This window comes from Semicossyphus pulcher, unplaced genomic scaffold (genome assembly GCF_022749685.1).
Source record: "Semicossyphus pulcher isolate SPU_LCO1_2020_fin unplaced genomic scaffold, fSemPul1.0.p SCAF_7, whole genome shotgun sequence".
Classification (NCBI taxonomy): domain Eukaryota; kingdom Metazoa; phylum Chordata; class Actinopteri; order Labriformes; family Labridae; genus Semicossyphus; species Semicossyphus pulcher.
Window position 1 is genome coordinate 16722579 of NW_027211748.1, and position 18243 is coordinate 16740821.

An 18243-nucleotide genomic window follows, 5' to 3' on the forward strand; every position below is an offset into this window, starting at 1 on the left:
GGAGGATGTTTCTGCCTGCGCTCTTTAACTCTTTAAAGTGCATTCTTACAGAGGTGGAAGAGCTGAATGTGCTGCTAAAGGATGGTCCAAGGACCAGCACACTGTGGTGGCTATCTGGTAACCATGGAGATTCATGGCATCACGTTGAAGTAATGGTCGGTCGAATCCCTCAAGACTTCACCATCCTGTTTGATGCCTCCAGGACCTTCACAAAGCCAGGACACATCGCTATTGATGACATAGACTTCACCAACTGCACCCTGCCAGGTGAGCTTCCTGCTCCAGCGACACACTTTACTATTTTATCCCTTGGCTCCTTTTTTCATGATAATTGATATTAGTCTTTGATATCATTTTTTTGTCTTCTCTCTAAGAGCCCCAGCCCCAGTGTCCACAGAATACGTTCATGTGCAGCAACCGTGTGTGTATAGAGCACAACCAAGTGTGTGACTTCAGCGATGACTGTGGGGACGGGTCTGATGAGAACAACTGTGGTGAGATGCTTGATTATATAAGGAATACTGAAGCACTGATACAGTACACTCATATACATAAAGTCCCTGCACACTATACAGCCACTCCCTGTGTACTTCCCCCTGCCATCAACATCAATTCATAATTTCCTTTTTCAATCGTTAACAGTAGCAGACTAATCGTTAATGTTATTGTTTGTTTCAGCCCCACACCTTCACAGTTTGATGTTCTGAGAAACAGTTTATAAAATGTCCTCCTCTTCTTCTCTTCTTCTGAAAATGCCAACAATGTAGAGAAACAAGGTTTCGAGCAGCGCTGCAGCTTCGAACAAGGCATGTGTTCCTGGGCAGAAAGTGATGTGGACACACCTGGAGCTGAGTGGACACGTCACAAAGGACAGGAAGGCTGGCCCAAACATGGGCCTCCCAGAGATCACACCCAAAACTCTGCTGCAGGTCTGAGTCTCTCATTACACTGAGATAATATTTATGGGTCCGAATAACTTGACTTGATAGTTGGTTCCTCTCATCTTATTAACTTTCTTTAACGCGATACTTTAACTTTCATTGTATTTTTAACTTTTATTACACAGGTCACTACATCATCCCCGGGGCTCACCTTACAGAGGATGGTCACATGTCAGAGATTCTCTCCAACACCTTACTGCCCAGCTCCAACTGCACTGTGAGTATGATGAGTTACGCAATATTGTAGTACTCTTATTAAAGTGCTAATATCGAAGATCTCAGTTTTGTTCTCTTTGGCGATAAATGGTAATTGCAGGAGCACACTTCCCAGATATCCAGACAGTGCAGCATGTGTGACGTCCACGGTTGGCTCTTGATTTTCCTCGCTGACGGTCGCTTTCCTTTTTAGACTGTTTGCCTTCATCTGAGCGTTGAATTTGTTTCTTTTTCTTTGGATTTTCACTTATGTTTGAAGTTGTATCTGTAGTCATCGATCTTTTCTTTGTTTGTTCAGCCATAGTAGATTACTGTTTACTCGCAGCACTTGCAGAGACCGGAGAAGCAGCCTCTTTGTTTGCCAGTGGGCCCAAAATACACACATGCACAAACAGAACCCTATGGACATGCATTTAATGAAGACATGTCAGAGTGAGGGGGCTATGCATGGACCTGCGCCCCGAGCAGTTGGGGTATTTGGTGCCTTGCTCATGGACACCTCTACAGTGCCTAGGAATGGAACCATACGTAGTCTTTACCGGGACTTGAACCTGTCACCCTCCAGTTTCCAAGTCCCTACAGACTGAGCGACCGTCTACCCCATTATATGAATTTATTACTTATTGTTTTCAGAGAAAATCACGTCACTGCGATGTCACTTCCTGTATCCATGTAGGTGCGACTCTTCTACTTCGGCCTGGATGATGCCTCAGCCAAGCTGACAGCTCAGTCCAGGACGCAGCACTCTGGTCGTGACGACACTGTGTTGTGGCTCAGGGAGAACTCACAGTCTTACAGCTGGCAGAGAGCAGAGGTCACGTTCTCCTCCTCCTTCAATAGCAAGGTCAGTGAGGTCACATACAGATAATGAATTACAGATTAGACTTCAATCAACCATCTCATTCATGAAAATGTTCCAAGATTTCTATCATAGATCAAACTCTGCAGGTCAAAACTCTGTAGAGTGTTTTAGCTTCTTTGTTAGCTCGTTGTTTTGGTTTTACAGCCGTAACTCTCATCATTGTTGTCTCTAGCTGCAGCAGGCAGATGTTTTCAGCTGTATGCTACCTGCCTAGCAACAAACAGACAGACACTATTAGCATTATCAAACATAGAGTTGAGACCAAAAAACAAACTACATGGAGAGTTAAAGTGGGTGTTTGGTGCATTAAAAGGCCAGAAACAGAACTGCTATGCTAATGCTAATGTTGCTCAATGTGATAATGAATTGTTGGTATTGGTAAATGTTCCCAATTCGCCAAAGCTGATGCGGGTGCAGACAGACTCATATCAGAGATGTTTATGGTCAGAGAAAGTAGAAAGCATTACTTAACAGCCATAAAAATTCAGTATCCAATCCAGCATTCTCTTGACTTTAATGATTTGTTTATCACTGATAATCCTGACAATAAAAGTAAATTGTAGCATCAAGGTCAGAATGTTTTTTAGATCATTTCCTTCTCAGATTGTCTTTAGATATGAGCGAGTTGACGGCCGCAGAGGGGTGGTTGCGCTGGACGACATCTCTTTCTCCAGAGAGTGTGTATTTGATCCTGAAAACAACAAACTGCCTGACACAGCACCCACCGCTGCCCCAGCAACATCCTCTAACACACCCGCTTCTCCTGCCACATCAGCTAGACCCTCCCAGCCCTGTCAGGTAAACTTATCCACATTACAAGCTCAAAGCTACAAATGTAATTCTGTATTCAAAGTATTACATAAAACAAACGTGTCAAAAATAATTCACATCCACCGTCCTCTTTCTCTTGCAGGATAATGAGTTTTTCTGTTGGCGTTCAGCTGGAGAGAAGTGTATTCTGGCTACTTTAAAGTGTGATTATCATCCAGACTGCCCCCAGGGGGAGGACGAGGATGGCTGCGGTGAGCTGCATGTGACACTTACTGTATTCACATTGTCTTTTCCTCTGCAGCACAAAATGTCACAAAACCAGATGACTGAGAAGCTTTTCTTAAGAAATGTGTGATTCATGAATCAGCATCCGTCTGCCTTTTTTCTCAGCAGTATTATTCACGCTTCGTTTTAAACTTTCAGGTCCGTGCACATTTGAGAGTGACCAGTGCAAATGGACTGACACCAGCGCTGGACCGAGCAGGTGGCAAAGACAGAAAGCTAGTAACAACACTGAGCTGCCGACTGATCACACGACAGGCGCAGGTGACTTGAATGGCTTACTGACTGAATAGGTCGTTAATCTTATGGACCCACAGAACAAGTGATATTGGAAATAACATGAAGGTCTCTCATTGTTTTTTCTCACTTCAGGACACTACATGAGAGTCAATTTCAGTCAGGGCTCCACACAGAGTGAGGCCCGACTCCAGAGTCCCCCACTCCCCCCTTCATCTTCCTACTGCCAGATTAAGTAAGTGATAACTTGTTATTTACTCGTGTAATCATCTCTGATGTTTGTATATTTTTTTAAACAGTGGAATAATTAAAGTATGAATTGCTCAATGCTCCCCCACCTCCCCTGACTTTTACCACGCAACTGTCTTCCCAATCCAACACTGTCCCCTTCTTCCTTCCTCCTTTTCCAAACGCAGGTTTCACTTCCACATCAGTGCAGAGAGTGCTGGGTCACTCAGAGTGCTTATGCAGCAAGCTGAGGGGAGTGAAGCAATCCTGTGGTCACGCAGTCACAACACGGTCTCCCACTGGACCCCAGAGCATCTGCCTATCGGCCTGCAGCTGCAGCCTTATAAGGTGTCTAAAGCCCCTTTCACATATGAACCTGATGATGTACATTACCAGGGAGGCAGCATGTGAGAACGCAAATCTCAGAATCAGTCGCCCTGGACATTAAACAGTCTTAAACCTGTCTTAAAGTCTGTTTGATATCTGAGCGGGCTGATGTGTGAACGCAACAGCTAACAGCCCCGGCCGTTTAAGGCGAGCGAGTGGGCGTGTTGATGATGCTGTTCACATTGCATGGTGTTTTGCTGCTTCATACTCTTCTCTGCTTCCCTCAGTAGCATGTGTATTATCTTGGATTGGCCTTATACATGCCGTAGTGATATCAAGACAAAAACAGACACAGTTATGAAAGAGTCCTCCTTCTCCTCAAGCAGACTCACCTGACATACAAACATACATTTAGAACTACGATATATACAATATATCTTGGAGCATCTAAGATGATATTGATTGTATAAGTAATTGCACGATTGTTGACGACAAAGAGGGCGACACCATTTTTTAAAAGGTAAAGCAAATGCATTACAAAACAAAAAAGGAGTGTGGGATGTGAATGTAAGTGGTGTCAGTAGTGTGGGGTGTCCATGAGGGCGAGGATGGTGTGTGAATGTTTGAAACTGCATAATATGTTCCATTCTATGTACATGTACAGGGTGTTTAAATTGCGATGCAAAGTTTCCTTTATTGTTGAGGGCACTTTTTCTTTAAATGCATACATTTATTAATTCAATTATTAATCATTTCTACTCCAAGGTTTCATTCAGTGGCGTGAATGAAGTCACCTCTGGACGCCACATGTTTGCTGTTGATGATATCTCTTTTCTGAACTGTGAAAAATCCTACAAACCACCAGGTAAATGAGGCTTCATCATCTTCAGCATCACATGTTTATGTATTGGAACAGAGCAGCTGCACAAATTGTCTCAAGGTAAGATTATTGGGATGAAAGTTTGCTAATTTCCAAACTCTTTTTTTTCCCTCCTCAGCTCTGTCCGCCTGTGGCTGTGCTTTTGAAGACGGTCTGTGTGGTTGGGTGCAGGGGGCGGCCGATGAGTTGGACTGGCTCAGCAGGTCTGGTCCCACTGAAACCCCCAACACCGGGCCAGCAGGAGACCACACAACCGGCAAAGGTCAGCTTAATTCTAGGCTGTATTTGTGAACTTTAAACAGACGTTACACTTCAGGATTACTGTTAATACATGATGCATCATTTCCTGTGTTCAGAATTTTCCTTGAATGAAGCTTTTGTAACTTTTGCTGAACAGTAGACACGGTGACACATGAGTGACTACACAGCACAGTTACTGGAACAAATACTGTCACATTAGCACAAGCAGAGATGAGTCTTGATAACGGAAAACTGACTCATTAATGTCAGTAACACAGCTGTATTGGTTATCCTGGCCCGAGTAAGGCATCCTGTACCCATCCCTAGGTGTATAGAAATAAACTGCGGAGCATTTATCTTTCTATTATTTAAGGACAAAATATCTTGTGTCTTCTTTTTAAGTTAAACATTTCTGGCTACAGATCTATGATGTGAAAAACTGGAGGTAATAACAAATATCAGCTGACTCGCTTCAGGAAAAAATAATTACTTGCCAAACAATAACAGTTTAGTTTTACAGTGATTTCCGACAAAACTAAGTAACTAAAGAAACAAAGGAGTCAAAAGATGATTATCAGAGCCAGAACAAACATTAACTCTACCACCAAATGTTTTTTCTGCCTCTTCTCCTTTTTATAAGAAATACCAGATTTTCTCACTTCTTAATTAGACCTCTTAAAAGTGTTGAAATTAAACTTCAAATTAACTCTTCTATTGTTTATGTTGTTTCTCAGGGAATTACCTTTACATCAAGAGTTCCTCACCAAGTGTGAGGGGAAATACGGCCCAGCTGAAGTCCTCACTGCTGCCACCTGCTGGTGAAAAAGGCTACTGTTTCACATTTTGGCACCACATGTTTGGAGCGACTGTTGGCTCCTTGAGGGTGCTTCTACATGCAACAGATCCCTTGAATAAGACTCTGGTAAAACATGCATGAAAATTGAAGTTATATTAGTTTGACTGTGTTGAAATAAAGAGACAAGCGAGGTCACAGAAGGCTACTTTTTTTCCAGCCATAAATCTGTTTGAGTCTGGACGCTTTACTTCCCTTTACTACTTCAGAAAAATGGCTCTGAGGTCGATTGAGAAATATTTGTCACTGTTCCCACATGGTTTTGTCTCTGTTATGATACTTTTTACACAGTTGTGAAATACTGATTGCAAAATAACATTAATGCATTATATAATGAAGTGCAAGCTGCTCAGTTTCAGTACATACTCGGTGTTGCAAAAACCTCAACATCCTCTTTGAGACGAGTGAATCAGCCTCTTGTCCTTCCTGTAGGTGTGGCAAAAATCAGGAAACCAAGGGGATGAGTGGCAGCTGGTGCAGATCCACGTGACCCTGCAGAACGTCCACCAAGTGATTCTTGAGGCCACGGTGGGAGGAGAGGCAGGAGACATAGCCATTGATGACATCTCTTTTATCAGCGGACCATGTCCTGCCTCTGGTAATAAGACTGAAGCTGCAGAAAAATGTGCATTTAAATTGCCAGTTTGCTGATTTTCATCCTCAGTCCTATCGTGCTTTTATGGGGAGCTAATGCCATTATGGTAGAAAAATCAATGTTCTTGATTGGAAAACGGTAGTATTCCACTCCAGCGTCTCTCGCTGGGCCGTTCCTTTCAGAGGGAGGAGCGCAATGCATGCTGGGTTTTGTAGGAATGTAGAATGGGCGAATCAGAGTTGTTTGTACAACTTTCTCCACAGCTATGGCACCAATTTCAAATATTATTGCTTCTTATCGATTACAGAGAACAACAGCTTTGACTGACAGTGGCTTTTTCCTAGGGATGAATTGCTCCTTTAAGATCATAAATGTTTTAGTAACTTGTTGACTGTTTCAATGTAACTTACAGCAGATAAGAACCACATTTTCTCCTCTTTCCTGAATCAATTGAATTCTGTGTAGCCGGAGCCTGTGCCGTAGAGCTCTATAGTACAGGTCCAAAACCTTACAAATACATAATTTATACCCACTGTAGTTTATTTCAGTACATCTCCATCAAAGAGTTTGTCTTGCTGTCTTGAACTCTCCCTAAAGAGCCAAATCTGCAGCTGACAATAGTCATGAAATGCACAATTTCCTTCTTCCTCTCTGTTTCCTTTGCTTGCAGAAATGTTTATCTTCTGTAAAAAACAAATGTGCTTAAAGAACACTTTTTTTTTAAATCACATTTGTTGACAATAATAAAAGTATGAATACCACCAGCCTTTTATTTATAAGAATTGTGAGTAGATGTCATAACTTCTGGTTCAGAAAAAGAATGAAATTAAAAGAAAATACATAGTAAACAGTGAGGAATCAGAAATCAGATGTTCTTGTACAATTTAATCCCACGTTAATATGCATACAGAAAATAATAATAAGAAAAGATTTTGAAGCACTCGGAAACCTCCTGTTAAGTCAGTTAGATTGGGTCTCATGCAACATGTTTGAGCAATAATGAGCACTATACTTATTTTTTCTACAAACCTCTTATATAATGTGTCCTTCCTCATCATTTTCTTGTAGATTTGTGCGACTTCGAGGAGGGGAGCTGTAACTGGCAGCAGCTGACTTCAGATGACTTTGACTGGATCAGACAGTCGGGATCCACCTTTAACCCCAACACCGGGCCGGACAGCGACCACACCACAAACACACCCACGGGACATTACTACTACCTGCAGTCCTCTGCTGCCGACCGCGAGGGCCAGACGGCCAAAATGTCCTCACCGCTGTACCCTGCAGGTCAGACAGAGCTCTCAGCTGCAACTTTAGTTTAGTGCATCTCACTTAACTCACTCAGCTTATTGATCACAATCTGTTGGGTTTTCTTCATTTGTAAGGGATATAACTAGAAAGAACACTGAGCCTACTTGAGTGCAGGAGGACGACTGTATGCAAAATTCAGCCTTATCAAACAAGACAAAACATGACTCAACAATTCACTCACATATTTCTTTCCACCGTGTTGCTCTGAGTTGCTAAGTAAATCTAGGTGATACTTCAAGAAGTGCCTCAGGTAACAAACACCAAAATGATGTCATTGTAATGCAGTAAGAACTACACAAACAAGTTACTTTGAATGGTTTACTTTTGTCATCTCACAAATGTCCTTAATCCATCTCATTACTTTGTTTAATCTGCAGTCCAAATCTCAAATGAATTCAGTTTGCTGTCATTTAGGACGAAGAAATGCAGAAAATCTTCACTTTTGAGAAGCTAGAATCATGAAATGTTTGAGAGTTCTGCATCAAAATGACAAATACATCTTTATCAAAGTAGTTTTCATTTTCTGTCGGGCAACTAATTGCTTAGTCAGCTATTCATTTCAGCTTTAATTTGGTTAGTTTGTTGGTGTGCAATGATCCATAATTAGTTATTGAATTGATGTGGTGTAGAAAAAAACGAGTAAAGCATAAAGTAGCAAACATTTTAAATACTCATTAATATGTAATCACAGTTGAAGTAGAAAGTGTACTGTGGTTTACAGGGGTCGGATGTGAACAAAAAGTAAACTGTGCTGCTGTGTTTCTATACAAAAATAATACTGTTTCCTTCCTCTGCCCCTCAGGTAAAGGAGCATGTGTGCAGCTCTGGTACCACATGTATGGCGCAGACATGGGGATACTAAACGTTTACCAGCAGAGTGAAGAAGGAAAGCAAGCTCTGATTTTCTCTCAGACAGGAGACCAGGGCCAGCTGTGGAGGTTCGCTCAGGCGTCACTTCTGCCTCGAGTTCAGCCTTACAGGGTGAGTCACAAAGATCTGCCAACAACTGTCCAGTAAGACAGAAGAATTTTTAGGAGAAATATACATAGACAATGCTGGAAGGTAACTACATTTACTCAAGTACAATATTAAGCTACCACTACTACGTATTAATACTACTGCATTTCAGAGCGTTTATTTTGACAGTTTTAATCATAGATTGTATAAAAAGATGGACGACATGACAGCTCCCTAAAAGTGAAGTCAAAACATCTCTAGCGCCCCCTGCTGACTGGCTGCAGTATAGCTCATAAAGCCCGCCTCCTCCATGGTCATAGATGGGAGTCAAACTATAAAATCAAAATACACGTCAAATAAATGGTTTCTGTTGTAATAGTTAGATCTTATCATGCTGACTTATGTCCAAGTGTTAATTTTTCTGCCAAGTTTATTTTTAATTAGTTATTTGATGCTGTAAAAAGGATGATTGACAGCTTTGTTGACAAATCTGGCTCCTGCAGCCGATCTGTTCTGGATTAGCAGAGTAGAGGAGGAACAACGAGAGGAAACGTAACTAAAACAATCACTACAGTCATTGAAGTTTCCATATTTGTGAACATCTGCTTCAGACCAACACAAGAAGCTGTTCTGCTGTTAAATACTTCAGTAAGTTAAGCGTGTGTTCTGGTTAGCGAAAGAGGCTAAAGTGGCTCCACCCGCCTATCTCTAATGCGCAACTCTGGCTCCAAAGGACGTCACCAGCCAAGATGGCAGCGCCTATCACGGGGGGTATTTTGGCATCAATTCCGCACAATGAGAGCAGATGGAGACGCGTCGTCTATCTATATATACAGTCATTGTTTTTAACGCTACATTTTTTCAACAGCTAAAACTAATAGTTACTTTGCAGAACAAGCTTATGTATTATGGATTGCTACACAATAAATATAACCACCCAAAATTATACAAACAAGTTAGAGTTAGCTCCACCTCAGCCACAAGCTATATACAACAAATGATGCTAATATGATAATGCATATGATAATAATAACTGCTTATGTAATAAAATGCAAGTGGCATGAGCCCTTAAACCCACATAATGAGACCTTTGACTTGTTGATCTTGTGAGACTTAATATCTTAAACTCCTTCCAAGTATAATATAAATTGAAAATATATGTTTATATTTAAAGTAGGCACTTTCAAATGTTACACGTTCGTGTTTCAGATTGTGGTGGAGGGTGTGAAGGCTGGCCCCACTCAGGAGGGAGACATGGCTTTTGATGACGTTCAGCTGACAGACGCTCAGTGTCCTCCTCATGGACGCTGTGACTTTGAGAGCAACCTGTGCAGCTGGACCAACCTGAGAGGAGGAGTCGACCAGGGAGACTGGCTCCGCGGCAGAGGAGCCTCCCCAAACCCAAACACCGGACCCAGTGTGGACCACACCACCAACTCCACAGACGGTAATGTTCTGTACATGTAATTCCAGGATTGGACAGGATGAAGTTCAATCAAATCGAATCTATGGAAAACTACAGAAATGTGATAGTTACAGGAAAGCAAGGCTCATTTTGTGTCCCAGAAACTCAAATGCTTTTCATAAGAATGCATACAGTAGGAACCCCACAGACATAAACAAGAAAAACACAAAAAAAGACAAGACGCTCATCGGGTAACTTGCTCCCGAGGACAGGGCCAAAGCAACAAAAAGCACCCTCTGTGTATCACTGATCTGTGTCTTAAGCTGGGATCTTGCCTTGCTTCCTCCAGGATTCTATCTGTACGTGGATAGCTCAGTGGGTGAGTGGGGATACATGTCCTTCCTGATCAGTGATGTGTTCCAGCCGTCCACTAGAGGTCACTGTCTGTCATTCTGGTATCACATGTATGGCAGCCACGTTGGGACTCTCAGAGTTTATGTAAATGACAGGTAAATGTTTGAGAAGAACAAACAATAAATCTGATCTGTACTCTGATGACATTTTCAGTACATTCATTTAAATGTGTGACGTCCTCACGCATAGAAAAACGCATGCTGGTGGCAACGAAGAAGGGACTCTGAAGTGGATTGAGACGGGAAACAAAGGAGACCAGTGGCAGGAGGCCAGAGTGGCAATAAAACATGAAGAGGCATTCTGGGTAATAACAAGCTACAATTAGATTTAAATGTATTTTGTTTTAATTCAACCTTTCAGTTTGATCAAATCAGTTGTTCTTCAATTAGCTTGAAAGATAATCAAATGAAAAACAACTTTATTTACATCCTGAATAAAATACTACATATAGCAAGTTAAGAGCAAGTTTTATTCACATGAAAGTCTATATGAAGGTAGCTTTTTTTTTTAACAGATTATAAAATAACACCAGTGACTACTAATGTGTCTGATGATTTTTGTGACAGCTGTGCTAAATTTAAACTCTCTTTCTTTGTTTCAGTTTGTGTTTGTGTATCAGAGAGGGATGAATACAGGTGGGGACGTGGCTCTTGATGACATCACCATCCTCCCTGGGGGCTGCTACTCGGAGCCTCCTATTGACCCTCCTGATGGTAATAATGGTCATCTCAAACTCTTTTTTGCTAACATAACTGAGCAGACACTTATTCCTGAAGTCAAAGTTTATTTATAAAGCACATTTAAAACAACCATAGTTGACCACAGGCATAAAACACAATATCAAATTAAAGAACCAACACAAGTAAAATGAACAATAAAAACACAATACATAAGAGTTAAATATAGTTGCATAATAAAATGTGAAGCTCCACTAGAATTTAAAGCCAACTCAAAGAGGCGGGTCTGAAGCAAGGATTTAAAACTTTCAAGGGTCCGGGCAGTTCTGATATTGACAGGTAGACTGTTCCACAGGTTTGGAGCATCTGATGTGTTGACCTCAGTGCTCTGACTGGAGCATGATGGTGCAACAACTCTGATAAATTGGATGGTGCCAGCCCATTTAAACAAGATGTTAAGATGTTTTTTTTTTTACTACAGGAAACAAGATAGAATCATGTTCTTCTGATGCAAATGTTTTTGTTATGAACTGACAATTTATCTGACATAATAACAATTATGCAAAAATCCTTAATCCCTGCTTAGGACAGATGTGCTTTTGACGACATTTTCTGGAAAGATTTTTTCTGCATCATTTGATAAGCCTGGTTTTGATTCATTATTTTCTCAATGTCAAAAATTCGTATGAGAACGCCAATGTGTGTTTGTCCTCCCTTAAGATTTATGGCACTCAGCTCCATGCAAATTCCTTCCTAATAACAACATTAATCTTTAAAATTGGTCAATAGTTATTTCCTATTGAAACAAACATTATGCAAAGAGGTGTAAACGGAGAGTTTGGTAGGGACTATTCAGCCACAGATTAATTAGTTGTGTTGTGCTGCAGGACAGTGTTTGTAGGATTGATGCACCAAGTGTAAAGGTGTAGCTACTTCAGGGTTTGACCTTGCGGGGTATACTTGTTAGTAAGATAAATTCAATGTTGATTTTTTTGTCTTTTTGTGGGTATCACTGAAAATGGAGAATATCATCAGCCTCATCCTGTAAGAAAATGTTAGTTTTAAAACAGTCCAATCAGTTAATTTCTAATGCAATTGCTTTGAGGTTTGGGATGTTAACACCTTCATGCAGGGGAGGAGTGTAATGTACAACGACATGCATGCTAGGAAGGAGTCGATGTCAAATGTTGATCATGTTTCTCTGTGTTTGCAGACATGTTGTCTGTAGGTCTAGCAGTCGGTCTCACTCTGCTGGCTGGAGTCGTCATCTCCATCTTCCTCTTTATGCTGAACAGGAGGTGGAGAACAATGTAAGCGATCAGACATTTACATAATGGTCTTAGAACACAGAAAAATGCAGGTTCATGCTTGCTGAGATTTCCGCCTGTTTTCTTAGGAATCACCCGACGATTATGAACAATGACGAAACTGACCAACACTCTGCATTGGACCTCTCTGACTGCAAAATAGATGTAAGTAACAGGGTTTAGTAGGAAAACATCTTGACTGGTCTTCACGGCGCTCAGGTGAATAAAATGTTTGTTTCTTTGAAGGGCACACAACATGAATCCGACTTGTCCTTCTTCAACAATCTGTATGATGCATCGTCCAGTGCAACTGACACCACCATTGCTTCATCTGATGCTTAGTCCAGATTAATGACTACAATTAAACATATAAACCACATCTAGTTAATTAATTATGCCTTTGATCTCTCAGATATTTGTCCTCCATTTAAACTGTTAATAAAACAATGAAATACTGATGTTAGGTGCATTCTGCTTAGAAAATGGATCAAAGGAATGTAATGGCAGTTCAGTAAGGAAGGATCAATGGCCTTTACTTTTAATATTAACATATTTATTAAATATTCTGCCAAAGAGAGAAACAGGACTGCTTTGCTGAGGATAAGTGAAGCTTGTACTATGAAAATGTAAACACTATGTAAATGCAAATGTAACTGACATCCTTTGTTAACTTAAATAATGTTCTTCGTGTGAAACGAGCAGAATGAGTTCTCCTGTTGGGTTTCGTTTTGGTGGTTGATAAGCAGCCGACAAATTCTGAGTAAAGTATTTTTGCCTAAACCTTACAGTGTTGTAGTTTTAAGAAGCTGTACGTTAAGATGACTGTTTTTCTGCTTTTTTTCGACTGCTCACATTACAACTCTCTGTTTTGCAACAGTTAATGACTGCATCATGTTTGGTTATGTGTATATTTATAGCTTTAATGACAACAAGAATCGTAGCAGCAGGTCACATACTATTACAGTGAAGTGCTGCTAATGCATCAGTATTGAATATTGAATTTTATCATGCATAATAATATTTTACTGTTGACACTTCAAACACATTTTGTTGATAATAATTTGGCTCTATTGCATAAATTGAATCTTAAATTGCTTAAATTGTAGCAAAGAAAAATAATCAAATCCTCACATTTGAGGAAAGTTTTAGCATTGTTGCTTTAAAAAGGATAAGTGTCAAAACTTTACAAACATTTTCATCATTCTTAAACCTTATACTTTCAAACATTATCTTACAAATATGGTAATTTTGCCAATATAAAAATGCACCTGTTGTAATAACCGTTTTGAAAATGTTGCCTAAGATTTTTGGTATTTATGAATACTTTTATCAGTTATGGAAGGAGGCCAAGTATTTGTACACACAAGGAAATGACTCCAAGAACAATTTAGAGGAAGATAGACAAGGAAATCAAAGCTTAACGAAGATAAGTGCAAAATAAACATGAAACTACAATGTACATTCATGTATGTGAAAAAAATATGTACGTGTATATCTATACTGCATGTAAGTTTATATTAAAAGTCAACAATATACTATGAGTAAATTCTCAAAACCTTGTATAACAACTTTTTAAATTAAATGAATGTATAAACTGGCATTTGTTTTTCTTGTGAAAATAAAGCTATAAAAACATAATTTATGTTATATGTTATGTTTGTTAAGCATAAGGCCTTTAAATAAAAACACAACTGGTGACCACTGATCACAGAAAAACGAGTACATGTTGTTCATGTACTTGCATTCCAACACTTCCTACAGTCGGTGCGGACTAAACCATGTTCACCCATAAGCGGGGTGGTGGTCCCTGAGAGAGTCTAGTATCGTTTAGGATACAATAAATAGTCCGCCAAGCTATTTAGTTATCCAACGGATAATGTTTTCCTACATTGCATATTAAGTAAAATGTTTAAATTGTTTTTAAAAGAGCATTTTATCCGTCTACTTCTTTAAGATCCTCCCCTGTTTGGCACCCTCGTAGACAAGCTCTCTTTCCCCTTTGTACAACGCCCCTGCCATGCCGCCTGTTTTAGAGTCATTAAGGCAAAAAATAACCAAACAAACCTATTTTACATTTCCCACTTGTGTTATTCTATGTTAAACAAGCACCCACATTCAGACACACACACCCTCACAAGCAGTAAAACACGACACACATTGCTGTGAGCCTGGAGCCATCTCAGCTATAGCGAGATCATTCATGCGCGATACATGTTACAGTCTTCACTGAACGAACCAATCACGTTGCCTGTAAGGGAACACACTATTACACATAGAGCTCGTGCTCAAGGAAGTGTGAGAGAGGCAAGAGTGCTCGGAAAGAACAATGGGAGTCGACGTGGAAATCCTAAGACCTGGAGACGGTTAGTTCTGTATTATTCCAGTGACTTGGTGTTAGTAAATTAAATCATCTTATATATGCGTTCCGTTTTTAACGTTCGTTTTTCTCCCTCCAGGAAAGACTTTTCCGCAGAAGGGACAGACGGTTTCCGTTCACTACGTTGGTAAGACAGCCCGTTATTTCATTGCTGACTAGTCAAAGGTTACTCTATTCAACCCCTTTCTTCTATAATACAAAATATGCAGGTTCACACTGTGGGAAATGGCGTATTCGGTTTCTTGTCGGGAGATCTCGTGAACGCTGGATAAGAGGGTCGCCCCTCTCGTGCCTGTGCAGTATTATGAAGCACGAGCGCTGTAGCCACGATACAGCTAGCTTAGCTTAACACAAATATTGGAAACGGGGGCTAGTCTGACTCCTTTTCGGGCAAACAATACCTGCTTACCAGCATCCTGCTGTGCTCAATGGAGGCTTTTTGTTTGTTCTACTTCTACAGTTAACATGAGTTCACCAGTCTGATCTAAGCTAGTGGTTTCCCCTCTGCCAGTCTTTGCGCCTAGCTAGTTAAGCTAACCCTGCTAATGCTGTAGCCTCATATTGTATGTAACGTTACAGGTAGTGGTGCTTTTATATAATGGCAAGGCAAGTTTAAAGTGCTTTACACAGTTAAAAACAGCATTATGACAGCCATAAAAAAACATTAAAATAAATGAGACACAGAGAAAAAAAAAGAAGCAAAATATAAAATAAAAAATAAGTTCAGGTCCGGTCAGAACACTACAACAGTAAATGCTAAAAAGGTATTACTTTGACTCCTTCCTATCCTATCCCTAGTACGTTAAAGACATAATCTCGAAGTTCTCAGTTTTGTTCTATTTGGCAACACCTAGTGGCAATAAAAAGGAACTGCGGCCACATGCGTCCCAATTTAACTAGACTTTCACGGTTGTAAATCATGATTTTCCTCACTGACGGTCGCTTTCCTTTTTAGACTGTAACTTCATCTGAGCGTCAAATTTGTTTCTTTTTCTTTGGATTTTCAATTATTTTTTATTTTTTTATCTGTAGTCATCGATCTTTTCTTTGCTTGTTCAGCCATAGTAGATTACCGTTTACTCACAACACTTACAGAGACCGGAAAAACAGCCGCTTAGCTCCGCCTACCCTCTCTGGCACACCAACCACTGCTGGGTGATGGAAACGCGTCACTAAGTGGGTGCTGCTTGTGATTGCGAATGTTGCACCAGACACCGACTCCATAACTATATACTGCAAATGCAAAGGCTTTCATCAGTGAGCCATAGGCTCAATCACCATTGTGTTACCTCATTCTGTGATAGTTAGTGACTGTGATTTATTTAATGAAAATCTTAGGGATTATTACTTTAACTTATTCTCTTATTAAATAACCTTGGTCTCAGTTATTTATGAGTCCTCTTAACTCTTTGTTTAGTATTATGACATGTCTATTTACTACCCAGTGTTTTCCATAACCTTGGAATCAGTTATTTCCAACACAGTCCATCCCTTAATTTTGATCAATTCATTAAAGAGTTGAAATACTACAAAATTGTATTTGTTTAAAGGCTTCAAAAGCACTTCGGACAAGCTTCAGTATTTGTGGAGCGATAGTGTAGTAATTGTGTGCTTAGTTTTTGTTTTATTTTGTGCTTAACAGGAACGCTGACAAATGGAAATAAGTTTGACTCTTCCAGGGACCGATCCGAAGCCTTCAAATTCAAGATTGGATCTGGTCAAGTCATAAAGGCATGGGATGTGGGTGTAGCCCAGGTATGCAAAGGAATTTAAAGGGGTACTTCATATATTTTATAACAAATCAAGATGAGCTCAGTTATATCTCAGGTTACTATCCAGCCTTTGAAATAGAGCTTGGCAATATGGCCCCTTTTTTAAGGTTATTTATTGTGAAAAAACCCACACGACTGTGGACTGTCAATCCAAAGAGGTTCAACTATGTAAGCCAAGCCTCTGACATCCTATGATAAATCAGTTTCAGCATTGGTAGAGCAGAAAAGTTAGCTCATGGATTCAACTGCTCCTACTGTTTGTAGATATCAGGCTGATGTTAAGAAAGCACAGATAGCTGACTAGCTAGTGTTAGCTACAAAACAAGTAGAAACAGACAAAGTTTGACTTTGAAGAAACGTAGGATCCCTGTGTTTTTGGAGCTTAATTCTTACCATAGACTGAAGGTTAGGAAGCGTCAGCATCTTGACAAATCTTTCCTTAATATAACTCTTGCAATTACCCCAACTTATTGGAAGAGCGTTACTGTATCACTGGAATACCCCTTTGACAGATTTGCCAAAAAATACAGGTCAGGTTCAATATTGAAACTATATTAATGCAACTTGTTCCTCACCTCCTCCACAGATGAGCGTAGGAGAGTTAGCCAGGCTGACCTGCTCGCCGGACTTTGCGTATGGCAGTAGAGGGTTCCCTCCCGTCATCCCAGCGAATGCCACTCTCATTTTTGAAGTCGAGCTGCTGGGTGTTAAATGAAAGTTGCTCTTCAGAGTTTCTCATTCTACCCACATCTCTGACACAAATAACTGTTTAATTTAAAGGTGCTTTTGGTAGCATTTTCAACAACAAATCTTAATGTTTGAGACAAATGTGAAAAACTGTTCTGAAATCCAAACCAGTGGCACTTAATCTGCAAACATCATATTTGTCCAAAAATGTATATTCCAGTGTCTCAAAGCAGTTAAGTGATGATGAATAATGTGGAAAATGTATTTGAAACACCTTTTTAATGAAGAGCTTATTTGTTTTTTCTAGTGTGATCCCTTATCCATGAATTCCCTCAGTAGATGCATTCAGTTGTTGGTTAAAACTTTAACACAATATAAAGCAGCACTTCATGTGTTTGGAAACAGTACTGGTTTATGATTTCATTTTTCATCACTGCTTTTATTGCCATTTATAGGAGGAATACATTTCCAATTTCGTCCCTTCTACTATTACCCTCTGATCTTTTTGCCATAGTTAAAGGCCTGAAGTGTCCTTGTATTGTGGCTTGACATTTGTTTGGTAATGTTTTATTCCTTCATGTCATGATCCTTTAGAAATTGTCTTCTCAGTGGGTTTATTGCACTCTTGAATTAAAATGAAAGTATACAATATTTATGCTTCGTTCCTTTTCATTTACATGATATAACAAGTGGTTGTGATTTTGAACAGCTGCACTGGAATATGTTATCTATGTTAATATATATAAGTTGTCTGTAAAGTTCTTTTATTCCGTCAGGTTTGTAAGTCATTGACGCATCTGAACTGTAACTAGAAGTGTTTTTGGTGTCTTGTGATAATGGCAGGCTTTCAAAGCTTAAACCACATTAAATATTTGCCTTGTAGGGATTAACATGGCAATCCCTA

At 40.0% G+C, this 18243-nt stretch overlaps 2 protein-coding genes across 2 annotated transcripts; both read left to right on the top strand.

Moving 5' to 3' along the window:
* Positions 1 to 10530: 10530 nt before the first annotated feature.
* LOC138612175 (MAM domain-containing glycosylphosphatidylinositol anchor protein 2-like) lies at positions 10531 to 14053 on the top strand. Its single transcript, XM_069685488.1, has 6 exons — positions 10531 to 10614; positions 10709 to 10823; positions 11121 to 11232; positions 12410 to 12506; positions 12593 to 12668; positions 12750 to 14053. The coding sequence occupies exons 1-6, from the start codon at positions 10568 to 10570 to the stop codon at positions 12843 to 12845; spliced, it is 543 nt and encodes a 180-aa protein (XP_069541589.1). The 5' UTR covers positions 10531 to 10567; the 3' UTR covers positions 12846 to 14053.
* A 573-nt stretch (positions 14054 to 14626) lies between these two features.
* LOC138611082 (peptidyl-prolyl cis-trans isomerase FKBP1A-like) lies at positions 14627 to 17990 on the top strand. The gene is made up of 4 exons (XM_069683992.1): positions 14627 to 14866; positions 14960 to 15007; positions 16523 to 16635; positions 17239 to 17990. Exons 1-4 carry the CDS (start codon positions 14830 to 14832, stop codon positions 17365 to 17367), a joined length of 327 nt encoding a protein of 108 aa, XP_069540093.1. The 5' UTR covers positions 14627 to 14829; the 3' UTR covers positions 17368 to 17990.
* The last annotated feature ends 253 nt before the right edge of the window (positions 17991 to 18243 follow it).

Excerpts from the sequence above, each read along its gene's own strand:
- LOC138612175 (XM_069685488.1), top strand. The coding sequence starts at position 10,568 with ATGTATGGCAGCCACGTTGGGACTCTCAGAGTTTATGTAAATGACAG. Across the intron at positions 10,824-11,120 it reads AACATGAAGAGGCATTCTGG|TTTGTGTTTGTGTATCAGAG; the intron begins GTAATAACAAGC and ends TCTTTGTTTCAG. Across the intron at positions 12,669-12,749 it reads TCTCTGACTGCAAAATAGAT|GGCACACAACATGAATCCGA; the intron begins GTAAGTAACAGG and ends GTTTCTTTGAAG.
- LOC138611082 (XM_069683992.1), top strand. The coding sequence starts at position 14,830 with ATGGGAGTCGACGTGGAAATCCTAAGACCTGGAGACG. Across the intron at positions 15,008-16,522 it reads GGTTTCCGTTCACTACGTTG|GAACGCTGACAAATGGAAAT; the intron begins GTAAGACAGCCC and ends TGTGCTTAACAG. Across the intron at positions 16,636-17,238 it reads GGGATGTGGGTGTAGCCCAG|ATGAGCGTAGGAGAGTTAGC; the intron begins GTATGCAAAGGA and ends CCTCCTCCACAG.